This window comes from Cimex lectularius, unplaced genomic scaffold, assembly GCF_000648675.2.
Source record: "Cimex lectularius strain Harlan isolate CLEC.00 unplaced genomic scaffold, Clec_2.1 scaffold89, whole genome shotgun sequence".
In the NCBI taxonomy this organism is placed as follows: domain Eukaryota; kingdom Metazoa; phylum Arthropoda; class Insecta; order Hemiptera; family Cimicidae; genus Cimex; species Cimex lectularius.
This window is the reverse complement of record NW_019392722.1, coordinates 1338882-1352314: the sequence shown is the minus strand read 5'-3', so window position 1 is coordinate 1352314 and position 13433 is coordinate 1338882. Positions and strand designations below refer to the sequence as shown.

Here is a 13433-nt window from a genome sequence, read left to right as displayed (position 1 = left end):
TTTGTTGTTCTTTCCTTATTTGGGTTTACATATTTCTGTGAACAATCATTTTCAAGCATGAACTTTATCAAGAGTAGATTAAGAAATCGACTTATCGATGAGAACTTGGAATTGTGCCTAAAATTAAAAACAACATACAAACCTGACTTACCCCTACTTTCCAGGGAAATGCAAGACCATTAGTGGAATATTTGTAGTTTTTTTTAAGAATACCTTTTATATTATTTAACTTGTGATATTTTTAAATAAATATTATCTTTATATAAGAATGATACAAAGTTTTATTTAATGTACCGTTAATTAAACGAAACATATTTAGCAAAGGCAAGCTTGAGAGTGTACTTTTAATTCTAATTATTTCCATAAAAATGTCTACTAAAACAAAGCTTAAGTTTAAAAAATGGATCTGAATAAACTTCAATTTTGTATTTTTGTTTATATTTGGCTCTTTTGGATGATGGTTTGCCGACCACTGCCTTAGTGGAAGCACGACTTCATCAACAAGGAGAGGAGCAAGAAGCAAGCGCTGCATAGATTGGCTGACACAGGTTCAAACACAGAATTATATCTGTGCTTCCTGTTTTTTTTTTTGGGGGGGGGTGACCTCTTCACAACAATACCAAGTATCCAACTTAACGTCATATTTGTAAATACACTTGCACCCCGTCTCATTGACCATCTCTTGTCTCTCCCTTAGTGGAATCCACACGTCCCTCCTGTCTCCACTGAGCCAACTCATGTTGCAGCCGGATTAAGAAAGTGTAACATATACATGTCTAATATACAGCAATCATCTTAAAAAGTTGTAACTTGATCATCCCCGATCATCCTAGCCTATCTATTCTTACTGGTTTTTGTCTGTCAGTACTTCGAAATTGTGCTAGCCTTTTTGAAAAACCAAAGCTACTTGTACATTTAACTCATTATTGCGGTCATAGCCAGAAAGAAGAAATTTGCGATAATTGCTTTCATTCCGACATGAATGAATCACTCAGATTTAGACTTGTGATGGTGTCATGACGAAATCAGAAAAAGTAAAATAACTCCGAAACTGTTGAGATTCGGAGCATAGTTAATTAGGACTTTTTGGTTCCATTTTGAATGTAGAATCTATTGGCAAAGTTTGTAAGACGAATAGCCGAACACTCTGTATAGACAGGATGTTTAATTAATTTTTTATTTTTTCTACGAGGGTTCTCAACAGATCATATCAACCCTCGGTGTGCCTGTGCTTTTGAAAAAAAAAAAAAGCCCAATTATAATGTCGGGTCCAAATGCAGGGCCGCTGGATTTGAACCCGGGACCTTTACTTTACGGTGATGAGCGCCGTGTCAACGCCTAAACCGTTGCGGCCAACGACGCCCCCTAATTAATTAAATCTTTATGTTGTTTTATTGTTTTATGCATAAGGATTTTAATTTTTTTTTTGATGTATAGAACTGTGATTTATTCTTTATTAATGTTGAGTTAGTTGTATTGCATATATTTTTTTCTCCTTTTTTTTAAGAAATAAATAAAAAGGTTTTTGACTCGTAAAATTAAACATAAAGTAAATATAGAAATAAATGTCTATCTAAATATACCAAGTTTGTTATAACAGGGTGTGTTTATCGAACCCCCTCGATTTTATTAAAGTAATTAAAAAAGCATTTGCACCATTAAAAAGGATATTAAATGGAGTAGGTTTTCTGAAATTTGCTAGTCTCTCGGTTTGGAAATAGTAGTTTAGAATTACCATAATAAATTTTTCAACTTTGAAAATTATTTTTCTCAATGTTCTCGCTACTAAAACGCCTATTTCACCAACGTTTACAATTTTAGTATTGGTGACATGGTATCAACGAATTTTTCAAAAACCTTTTTATTTTGGATTTATCATCGTTTATTTGAAGCAAGGTCTTGAAATCCTAAATAACTCCGAAAATGTTGAGATTTGGACCATAGTTAAGTAGAGCTTTTGGTTCCATTTTGAATGTAGAATTTACTGGCAAAGTTTGTAAGACGAGTAGCTGAACACCCTGTATAGACAGGTTTTTTTTTTTTTTTTTTTTTTTTTAAGCCCAATTATAACTATGCCCCCTAATTAATTAAAATTAATTAAATCTTTATGTTGTTTTATTCATAAGGCTTTTAATTTTTTTTTATTGATGTATAGAACAGTGATTTATTGACACTGGGCACCTGCTTTTGGGCCAAAGCCCGCACAGGTGCCCCTTATGTAGAGAAAGGTTGCTCGATGTGTCCCACATAATAGAGACGTGTCATGCCTTGGCTCCATAGAGAGAGCGTGTAGGCATGCCGCCAGACTTAAGAAGAGTTCTCGAACACTAGCGAGTTTCAGTCCCCTGTTCCGCTTTTTAGGGGAATTTTTTTTTTAATTGTATATAATATGTCTTATGTGTTGTGTCTATATGTTTTGTCTGAGTGCATGTATTTATTAGCGTGAATGGCGAGGGGTGAGGGTGAAATATAACGCCATCATTGCCCCTCGAACGTAGAGAGGGTAAGAGTGTGTGTTCGGGGTCGATGGCGGAATATTTATAAAAGTACTCCACCGACCAAACGGAATGTGTGTACTGTATGGATGTATTTATGTGTATGAATGTAGTGTTTGAAAGTGTAAATAGAATATAGACTTAGTTGGGGGCTGAAATGACCTAGATGTCGGAAGCCCGTCAAAAAAAAAAAAAAAAAAAAATTCTCTTTACTTTTGCATACGCTTTAAAAAAAATAGGTTTTTGGCTCGTAAAAATAAACATAAAGTAAATATAAAAATAAATGTCTATCTAAATATACCATGTTTGTTATAACGGTGTGTTTAGCAAACCCCCTCGATAGAAATATCTTTGCAATACTTGTTCAAATTTTTATATAATAACAATTTCATGTAAATTCCACAGACAACGCATAAAGTCGAACCGCGGACCGCATAATACTTATATTTTTTAAGTTCTCTTCAATATCAATTATTCTTTGCGGCTAGTATTTAAAGTCTTGTTACCTAATCGGTTCAATAGTGTAATTTTCAGTATTTGTACGGTAGGTGAATATATTATATTTTTGTAAAATCCGAATTATCAGTGAGTCAAGGGGAACGAGAAAACAAGGATGTTGCCAGTCCGACTGGACCCAGTTTCTAACATCGGTGACATTTCGCCCCTCGAATCGTAACATTTCCACCCAGTTTGTAATATATATCGTTTTTATTCAAGCGAATAAGTGAAATTAGCTTGTTTTAACGGGGACAAAAGTGCGTCCAGTTCATTTTGCTACGTTTTTATTGATTAATAACACATGTGAAATAAATTTTATTAGGAACGTAAATGTTCATTTTCCCACATTACCACCTTTGCCGTTTGTTAGGCAATAGTTTTCGGCATTATAACTGGAAAAATGGAAGTTCAACAATATGAAGGGGGTCAGAAAAAATCTGTAAGTATGCGAGAATAGTTTATTTATAAATAATTTATAATATTTATAGTATTTACTAAGGAGTTTCGGCTGTGCTATAACCTACTGACTAGTAAATGAATATCTCCGAACTATTTGACAATTTAAATTAAAGGGATAGTTATAAAAACTCTAGTCTCAGGTATCTAGTTTAGTGACTTAAAATATGCTTAACTATGCTATGTATCTACATCATAGTCCTCAGCAGAGTATATCAATGCTTAGGTGATACGTCGAAAACATGTCTCGCGTGTCTTAGGAATCCGATCCTTCACATTCTCCATTGAAGATCATCACAGCACATAGGCAGTTTATAAACGTCCAATGTTCTGCAAAATATGCAGCGAGGCGGTATTGGAGGTGTATGCCGAGCTCCAGGAAGAACAAGCGTACAAAAGCGTCTTTGTGGATAAGTTGTCAGCTGAAAAGCTGGACTATCGACAGAACAGGAAATTGCTTTGTACATGACATAGATTAGATTATATAGGAGCCGGCCTTTTTACGACCTGTGCACCGCGACCAGTATCGGTCTATTTTGTGCATCTCCAGACAGCCCCCGTTGGTTGGGAATCGACGATTTCCTGGGCATCTGGCTTAAGGGGGATACTAGCGACCCGGCCGCATAAAGGGGTGGGTGAACTCCCCTGACGTATAGACCCTAGGGTCAGCACATCTGGGAGTGACAACCTTTCGGAGTATAAGTCCAATAAATAATAAAGGGCGCTGGTGTACTTAACGGTTAAGACGTTTACACGGCGCTCACTCTCTCTCTCTCTCTCTCTCTCTCTCTCTCTCTCTCTCTCTCTCTCTTATTGCATTGCAAACATTGTATTTATTGTGAGCATATGCTGTTAAAACAATTATAATTGCCTTTCTGTAGAGCCCTAAAGAAGGCTTAACAAAAAACCCAAAGCTTGGTATGAAGATGGATAAATTATACTGCAGTGGCCTCTTTATGACCCGTGCACTGCAATCAGTATTGCAAGTAGTCAACCAGTTGTCTATCGTGCATCTCCGTTTTTTGTCTAGAGCTCCTTGTTAACCTTGAGGCTTTTTACCAGAACCCAAAGCTTTTTCAAGGGCTCCCGTGTGATCTTTCAGGCCCTGGCTTTTCCTCTCCCAGGGTTAAGAATCACCTCCATTGGCCTACACACTATCAGGGGATGTGTTCCGCTGTTTCTTCTTCATCTTGGCAATATATGCACAGGCTTGTTTTTGCCACTCCGAGTCTATACATATTCCTCCGAAGTCTGCAGTGTCTAGTTAGCAATCCAACTATTATTCTAGTCAGAGCACGTCTTAGATTTAGTAGTTGTACTGTTAGTTTCAGCGACGGTCCTTTGATCAACTTTGTCGCGTGCCTCTGTGCTAGTCTACATTCCAATTGAGCGGACGACTTATTATCAATCGATTGTCTAATGTATCCGCGTTTTTGCCATCGTGGTAAGGTTCAGGTGTCCTCATTGAACTTTCCTTGGTGAATTTATCAGCCTCTTCGTTGCTTCTCTGCCCTGTATGTCCATGTACCCGGATTTGTTATTTTCCACAATGTCTGACAGACTCTAATGCAGTCCCAAGCGACTCTGGACTTTACCATCGATGCGGTAATTGCCTTCAGTGCCTCCTGGCTGTCCGAGTAGATGGCTGTTCTTCTATTGATAATCCCAGCCTTTTTATCTCAACATCAGATAAGAATGTATTTTATTTCGACATGGTTGCGATGTTATTTTGCTTTTTCGTTTGTTCGGTTGCTTCTCGATTATTTGAAAACGGAATCGAAAATACATTTTTTTACAGTTAAAATCGAAAGCAAAATCATACTCGGTTGTGTAGGTTGAGAAATATCTCACCCTGCACCTCCCTGGTGAAAAAACGATGGTGATGACCACAATTGTTTAACAGTGCAGTACGGTCGAGATGTATGATGAAGACTACTACACCCTGAAGCTGCGGGACATGGCCAAGGGGTTCGGCTGGAAGAACCCTCAGTACAACATCAAACCGGAGAAGAACCCCAGGCAGCTTTGTGTCCACGGATGCGAGGTGACGGTATACACGACCTCAGCCCTGACAGGTGAAGAGTATAAAGAAATCAGAAAATTTCCCAACGTAAGAGCCCATGGCAACGTTTATAGAAATAATAAGTAAATTAATATTTTTTATAGTTAAAGAGCAAGTACGAATTTGACACGGGAAAACATAAATTTCTCATACCTTACGAAGCGATGGATTACGTGGCCAAGGTGGCTTACTACACATTGAGAGAACTTACCGGAGGCGGGGAAGACTAGTTCCACTTTTTCAAGGCTAATTTAAAAATTAAACTATCATATAAATCTTTTTTTTTTCTTTGGTCACTTTAATTTATTCTATTTGAACGTAGGAATTTAAAAGTTTCCCACTGAAAGAAATATCCCAAAATGTGAAAATTCCACTTGTCATTTTTCTTCAAACTATTATATTATATGAGTTGGGTGCTGAAGACAAGAGGTTTATTATGCGGCACAAGTCTGGTACAATGTGGATTTGGAAAATAACGACCAAAGGTAGAAGGCGTCCACCAAATATTTGAACTTTCATTTTCTCCGATTTGCTGTATACCTCAGAGTTCACCTACCCCCCAACCAACGGGGTAGGCTCCAACAGGGGCTTTCGACAGCTAGGTCATTCCATCCAAAGCATGCAAAATATAATCTAGCCTGAAACTAACTATAATACAGTCGCACAAATAAATACAATACACACCTATCTACATTGCACTCATTTTGATTAGTCAGTGGAGTACACGATATTCCTAAATCGACCTACACACAAAATTAATAATCTAATCTATAATTAGGGTCGAGGGGTACCTCACCAAATACTATTTTCTATTATTTTAATTTTTATTATTATTATAACCAGAGTTTTACTTATTATCCACACCATAAAACATTAACCATTGTTAACCTTTTTTTGTTTTTATTTGTTAAATGTTTTATTATTATTATTTTAGGATTTGGGTTTACATAAGCTCCAATCCGTACATCTACATACATACAAACATTTAGTGGAGCCTATTCGCTCCTCGTAGTCCACCGGCAATTCCAGCTTTTTCTATTTATAGTACATTGCCGGCAGACTCGAGAATCACCCACCCCGGGTGTTGGCAATTCTGGGGCAGACCTCAGTCTTATTTGTCCAGCCTCCGAGGTTAGGCTCCAGGTGCTATCAACAGCTAGGTCAAATCAGCACCATTCGTATTCACGTTCATCCTTAAATACATTCACTCCTATTTATTCATTCAATAAGGGTGCTTTCCCGTATACTCGGTCGTCCTTAAAAGGACAATGAGGATCTTTAACTTTAAGCCTATTCGGCCTTATCGGACGTTTTGTTTCTCAAGATGAGAGCTGGCACACCTCCACATACGACAGAATGGTGTTACTGCCGCATCATTGGTGTAGAGGCAGCTCAGCCCCGGAGGCCCAAAACAACCTCGCTCCCCGCTTGCCCATTCCGAGTGGTCGGGTCTGCATTAAGCATCAGACCGTATGCCGCACTACCTAAGCCGAAATACATCAGCCTGGCCTCCCACGCACTCCCTAGATAGAGAAGGCCACTCTACCTCCCAGAGTACTGGGGCTTCTCGAGCGTAGAAACTAGCGGATCCACTCCGGCCGCGGTTTTGTTTAAAGTGGAATTGCTAACCACCCCCTAGAGGAGACCGCCTACGTTAAAAGCCTCCAGTCGAGCTCAGCCTACACCTACTTGCAAATCATACTCGAGTAGGAGCAACCGATTCACTACCCATTCCCATCCGCCACTACTCACGCATTCGAGGGACTTTTCAACATAATCATAGCGTCCTCAACGCTTATACGCTGCCGAGAGGCCGAGTGTATAACGGTGATCATACGCAAGTGTCGTGCTAAAGTCGCAGGTAGAAGACAGCCTGTTCTCTAACTTCCCGCCAGAGGCGTCGTCACGTACCACTACGAATCCATTCCCAGTTTAGCAGGGGTTGGATTTTGGAACATTTCTGTTACCCCATAGTACAGATGGTTAAGCACCCTCCCCCGTCTATGCAGACAGGATCTGGAACCCTAACCCTCGTGTGCCTCTGATAAGGCACCCGCAGACCATGCCAACCCGAGGTCGACAGGAGTACAGCTTGTGCTTTAGAGAGGTTGCCACGCCCTCGGGGCTGCACCATTATTTTGTGCCCGGACACCCCCTTGAAACCAAGCGTTGGGAGGGGTCACAGACACGAGGTGCCCATTTTCAGGACCCCGAGCCTTAACCACATTATACAACGCTGTAGTTCCACATTGAGTGGGCTACAACTCCCTGGGTGGATAATAAGGGTGTTGGAGTACTCGATATTCCTCCATCTCTATTTACCCATGTAATGCAACAAACCTAATTGAATGTCAATGAAGCAATCGATATTCCGCCACTCCCTCACATCACACATTCACGCTAATAAATACATTCACTCTTACACAACCTTTACTCATATTAAACAACTAATCCAATTGAGGGTCGATGGGGTACTCATTATTCCGTCATAGACCCTGTCACATCGCACATTCACGCTAATAAATACATTCACTCTCAACACAAACTTTACTATATTATACAACTAACCCAATTGAGGATCTATATTCCGCCATCGACCCTGTCACATCACACATTCACGCTAATAAATACATTCAATCTCAACATAAACTTTACTATATTATACAACTAACCCAATTGAGTGTCGATGGGGTACTCATTATTCCGCCATCGACCCTGTCACATCACACTTTCACGATAATAAATACATTCCCTCTCAACACAAACTTTACTCATATTAAACAACTAATCCAATTGAGGGTCGATGGGGTACTCATTATTCCGTCATAGACCCTGTCACAGCACACATTCACGCTAACAAATACATTCCCTCTCAACACAAACTTTACTATATTATACCACTAATCCAATGGAGAGTCGATACTCCGCCATTGACCCTGCCACATCACATAATCACGCTAATAAATACATTCAATCTCAACACAAACTTTACTATGTTGTACCAGTAATCCAATTGAGTGTCGATGGGGTACTCATTATTCCGCCATCGACCCTGTCACATCACACATTCACGCTAATAAATACATTCACTCTCAACACAAACTTTACTATATTATACAACTAACCCAATTGACGGTCGATATTCCGCCATCGACCCTGTCACATCACACATTCACGCTAATAAATACATTCATTCTCAACCCAAACTTTATTATATTATACAATTAACCCAATTGAGGGTCTATATTCCGCCATCGTCCCCTTCCATATTTCTATTTTAATTATATATTATAAGTGAAGTTTTTAATATTTAAAAAAAATACTTTATAAAAAAGATTGTTTTCATTAGCTTAAAATACACCTGAATATATTTGGGAACAGGAAGGAACCTCATTTTTGCATACAACCTACGAATTCAAATAAATTATATTCACTAGTTTTCGTAGTCCGCTTGACCAATTAATATCTTTCAATTAATTAAGGTTTTTAGTTGAGAAAAAGTCAGTGTCACGAGCGGGATTCGAACCCACGATCTTCCCCGAGTGGATCGAAGTCACGATAGCGCAAGTGGTAGAGTAGCGGCGTATCTAGCCGAAGGTCGTGGGTTCGAATCCTGCTCGTGACACTGACTTTTTCTCAACTAAAAACCTTAATTAATTGTCAAATAAATTACATTCGTTCCTTTGAAATTCTTACTTCTTGAATTTTTCCCAGTTCGAATTGCTGGATTGTTCGGACTTTCAGCGTACCTAAGTTTGGATTAGGGAGAGAGCATTGCAGGCTGTATTTTACATATCTATACGCATACTTTATCTCTTTTTTCACATATACACACATAACTACAATAAACAAACTGAGCTTAGGAGAGGTGGCGTGACAAATTATCGGATAACTTCTCTTATAATAGGTTTTTAATTTGAATAGGAAGAAAACAAAGACAATGTTAATTATGTTATGTTAACTAACATTAACTGCTTATTTAGAGATCAAGACCATAATTACTTAAAATTGTGAAACAACTCACTCGACGGCAAATTGACCATAACGAACAAATCAAACTGTGGCGAAATGGAGAAATTGCGTTTTCAACTATAAAAAAAATTGGTCGTAATCATTGCCGAGCAATTAAATTTATCTCCAGTGAAAATAAGGCCTTCATAAAAATATCGGCCTTGTTAAAAATATGTATTCGAGAGGTATTCAATACGAATCCGCTCTCGATTGATGTTTAGGCAATCTTCGAAATGGGTAGGGCAGTGCTTCACATGTACCCCACTCGTTGTCGCAACGGAATTACAAACTATTTGAATTGCAAATGCAACTTTACTAACAGTGTGATGTAATTTATCTCTTAGGGAATTATATGAAAATGAAACAATTCTTTCTGCCTTTTAAACAATCGAAAACCTTCGACTTTTATCATCGCATTTATTCCCTTGGACAATAAAATACAAATTGAATTATTTGAGAGCGTTTTACAATTCATTTAAAACCCGTCAAGGGAATAACTCTCAATAAACCAAATTTTTTAATACGGGAATGTACTACTCTAGACACAGTAGTCTATTTTGTACGAATTTTTACTATAATGAGGAATACAACGTGTTATGTGGAGTTTTAATCTTCATGGGGGTCAATAGATAGGCGAAGAAAGGAAAAGACTAATTGTTCGGTTCACCAAGCTTTCGGCAACTTATAGTGCCATCATCAGGGCCTATTTTTTTTTAAATTATTTTATTTAACTCTTGTGTATATACACATTATGTTTTGCTAATAAATACTGATATACAGCACACACAAAAAGTGTGATTAACATGACATTTGAGGGTGGGTCCTGTCCTATGGCAGTCCACACAATAATTCATTGGAGTATAATAATTTGAGATAAATAAATATCTCATTAATAAATAAATTAACCTACTTTTTTGTTTTTATTTATAATCATATAACGTCAGGCGCACGTTTACACTAGCACTTATTTACATTAACACATATTTATAATCTGTAGTCCGTATGATGCTTTCTTTTTAGCCGTCTTTGTTGGCGGGGTGGAGGCATATTCCCTGGAATTTGTGCAATTGCCGGATTCGGGTGGGAGTCAGCTTTGGCAAGCAGCATCGGGTATCTCTTTTTTAGTTCGTCTTCTACCGATGTCAACGATATTTCATGGTGGAGCTGTTCATTCCTTACGAACCAGGGCGCGTTTGTTATTAACCGTAATACACGGTTCTGCAGCGTTTGTATCCTTTTTATTTGCGAGGCGGTGCAGAACACCAAATGGGCGAGCCATAAAACCAAATTGGTTTTATTAAGCTTAGATAAAGGAGTCGCTTAAGTGGAATTTGGACAGAATTGCTAGAGAGAATTGGTTTGATATTGCGAATACGCAAGCGAATTCTCGTTACACATGAGGATATGTGGTTATTCCAGGTGAGATGCGAGTCCAAGTGCAGCCCTAAGTATTTATACGAGTCCGCTTGAGGTAGGTTCCACCGAGTACTATATGTGAGGGCCTTGAGGTCTTCTTATAAGTGAAGTTAATGAGTTTGGACTTAGTTGAATTCAGCTTAACTTTCCACTTGGGTGCCCAATCATCAATTTTTTGGCAGTAATTCTGCATCTTCGTTTCAGCATCACTGAGCGTGATACTTTGGGACAGTACTGCTTTGTCATCGGCAAATTGGGCTATTTCGATGTTGCTATCTGCTGGAAAGTCATGCTCGTACAGAATGTAAAAGAGGGGTCCCAGAACACTTCCTTGAGGAACACCCGCTGAGATGTTGTGTACTTCCGAGTTCGCTCCTTTATAGCTGACAAAAAATTTTCTGTCGGTCACATAGGACTTAACCAGCCGGTAGTATGTATCGGGCAGTAACTTTTTAATCTTATATAGCAGGCCTCATGCCACACTCGATATATAAAATTATAAATAATTATTAATATACACTATTTAAATTAACAAAAACAATAATTTATAATAAAATTTAACAGTACCTCGCTAATAAAGATCCATATGATTGTGGTTTCAACAATTTTGTCCTGACTAGCAATTTCTTATAGGTAACATTTATGATCACAGAGTATTTTGACTAGAATTATAGCTATTTATAAAGACTGTACATGGATTAAAATTGTTGCTCTCTCTCTCTCATTAATTTTAATCCTATGTACAGTCTTTATAAATAGCTATAATTCTAGTCAAAATACTCTGTGGTCATAAATGTTACCTATAAGAAATTGCTAGTCAGAACAAAACTGTTGAAACCACAATCATATGGATTTTTACTAGCGAGGTACTGTTAGATTTTATTATAAATTATTGTTTTTGTTAATTTAAATAGTGTATATTAATAATTATTTATAATTGACTGTTTTCACCATGTTTAATGTAATTTGCTGGCCATGTGCTTCATAACCTTAAACCCAATACTTTTTTACAATAATTTTACCATGTTAATCGTTTTCTGCTCTCTTGGGAAAGTATGTACATTATTTTATTTTGTTAATTGTCTATTATTTATTTTTATAAATTTTTAAATTTTTAATAAATAGGCTCTGATGATGGCACTATAAGTTGCCGAAAGCTTGGTGAACCCAACAATTAGTTTCATTCAATTCACTAATTAATTAAGGTTTTTAGTTGAGATAAAAAGTCAATGGCACGAGCGGGATTCGAACCCACGATCCAATTGAGGGTCGATGGGGTACTCATTTCCCGCCATAGACCTTGTCACATCACACAATCACGCTAATAAATACATTCACTCGCAACACAACCTTTACTCATATTATACAATTAACCCAATTGTGGGTCACCCCAAAAGTCGGTGAATTCATTCAACTTTTTTTTAAAAGATAGTTGGGACATGAAAATAAATATATTACTGAAAACTGTGATGGTCCTACATATTTTACCGTGCGAGAGAGAGAGAGAGAGAGAGAGAGAGAGAGAGAGAGAGAGAGATAGTGAGTGATTTATTGTGAGCGAATGCCATTAAAACAATTATAATTATCTTTTTGTGGAGCACTGAAGAATAAAAAGTCCAAAGCTTAGCATGAAGATAGATTATGTAGGAGCCGGCCTCTTTATGACCCGTGCACTGCGACCAGTATTGCAAGTAGTCAACCAGTTGTCTATCGAGCTCTTCATTTTTTTTATCTAGAGCTCCTCGTTAAGCTTGAAGCTTTTTGCCAGACCCCAAAGCTTTTTCAAGGACTCCTGTGCGTATCCTTCAGGTCCTAGCTTTTTCTCTCCCAGGGTTAGGAATCTCAGCCTACATAGCACCTTAGCACCAACAGAGGACATGATAAGCTGCTTCCTCTTCTTCTTGGCAATATCTGCACAGGCTTGTTTCTGCCACCGCGAGTCCTACACGTATACCTCCGGAGTCTGCAGTGTCCAGTTAGCATTCCAACTATTATACTAGTCCTAGCATGTCCTTGTTGTAGTAGTTCTGCGATGGACTTTTGATAAAGCCTTTCTCATAGAGCGTAAGATTTATTATCAATCCATTGTCTAATGTATCCGCGCTTTTGGCATCTTGGTAAGCCAAAAAACGGTTCAGGGCCAATACGTTTCCTCATTGAACTTTCCTTGGACAATTTATCAGCATCTTCGTTGCCCCTCTGCTCTGTATGTCCAGGTACCCTGATTTGTTATTTTCCACAATGTCTGACAGACTCTAATGCAATCCCAAGCGACTCTGGACTTTACCGTCGGCAATTGCCTTCAGTGCCACCTGGTTGTCCGAGTAGATGGCTATTCTTCTATTGATAATCCCAAGCCTTTTTTATCTCCCGTTTCCGCTTGAACAACGTTGGTATATTGTCCAAGGCTTATAAGAATTCTAGTCGTTGGTTTATTTACATAAATGCCAGCTCCTGACCAATATTCGGTTTTGGAGCCATATCTAAACCATTAT

General features: G+C 38.2%; 1 protein-coding gene across 1 annotated transcript; it reads left to right on the top strand.

The window, feature by feature from the left end:
- Nucleotides 1-3273: 3273 nt before the first annotated feature.
- LOC106674019 lies at nt 3274-5791 on the top strand. Its single transcript, XM_014406449.1, has 3 exons — nt 3274-3432; nt 5353-5559; nt 5616-5791. The coding sequence occupies exons 1-3, from the start codon at nt 3394-3396 to the stop codon at nt 5739-5741; spliced, it is 372 nt and encodes a 123-aa protein (XP_014261935.1). The 5' UTR covers nt 3274-3393; the 3' UTR covers nt 5742-5791.
- Nucleotides 5792-13433: the final 7642 nt, after the last annotated feature.

Coding starts and splice junctions, on each gene's coding strand:
- LOC106674019 (XM_014406449.1), top strand. CDS start 3,394: ATGGAAGTTCAACAATATGAAGGGGGTCAGAAAAAATCT. Junction 3,433..5,352: donor AAGGGGGTCAGAAAAAATCT/GTAAGTATGCGA, acceptor ATTGTTTAACAG/TGCAGTACGGTCGAGATGTA. Junction 5,560..5,615: donor AAATCAGAAAATTTCCCAAC/GTAAGAGCCCAT, acceptor TATTTTTTATAG/TTAAAGAGCAAGTACGAATT.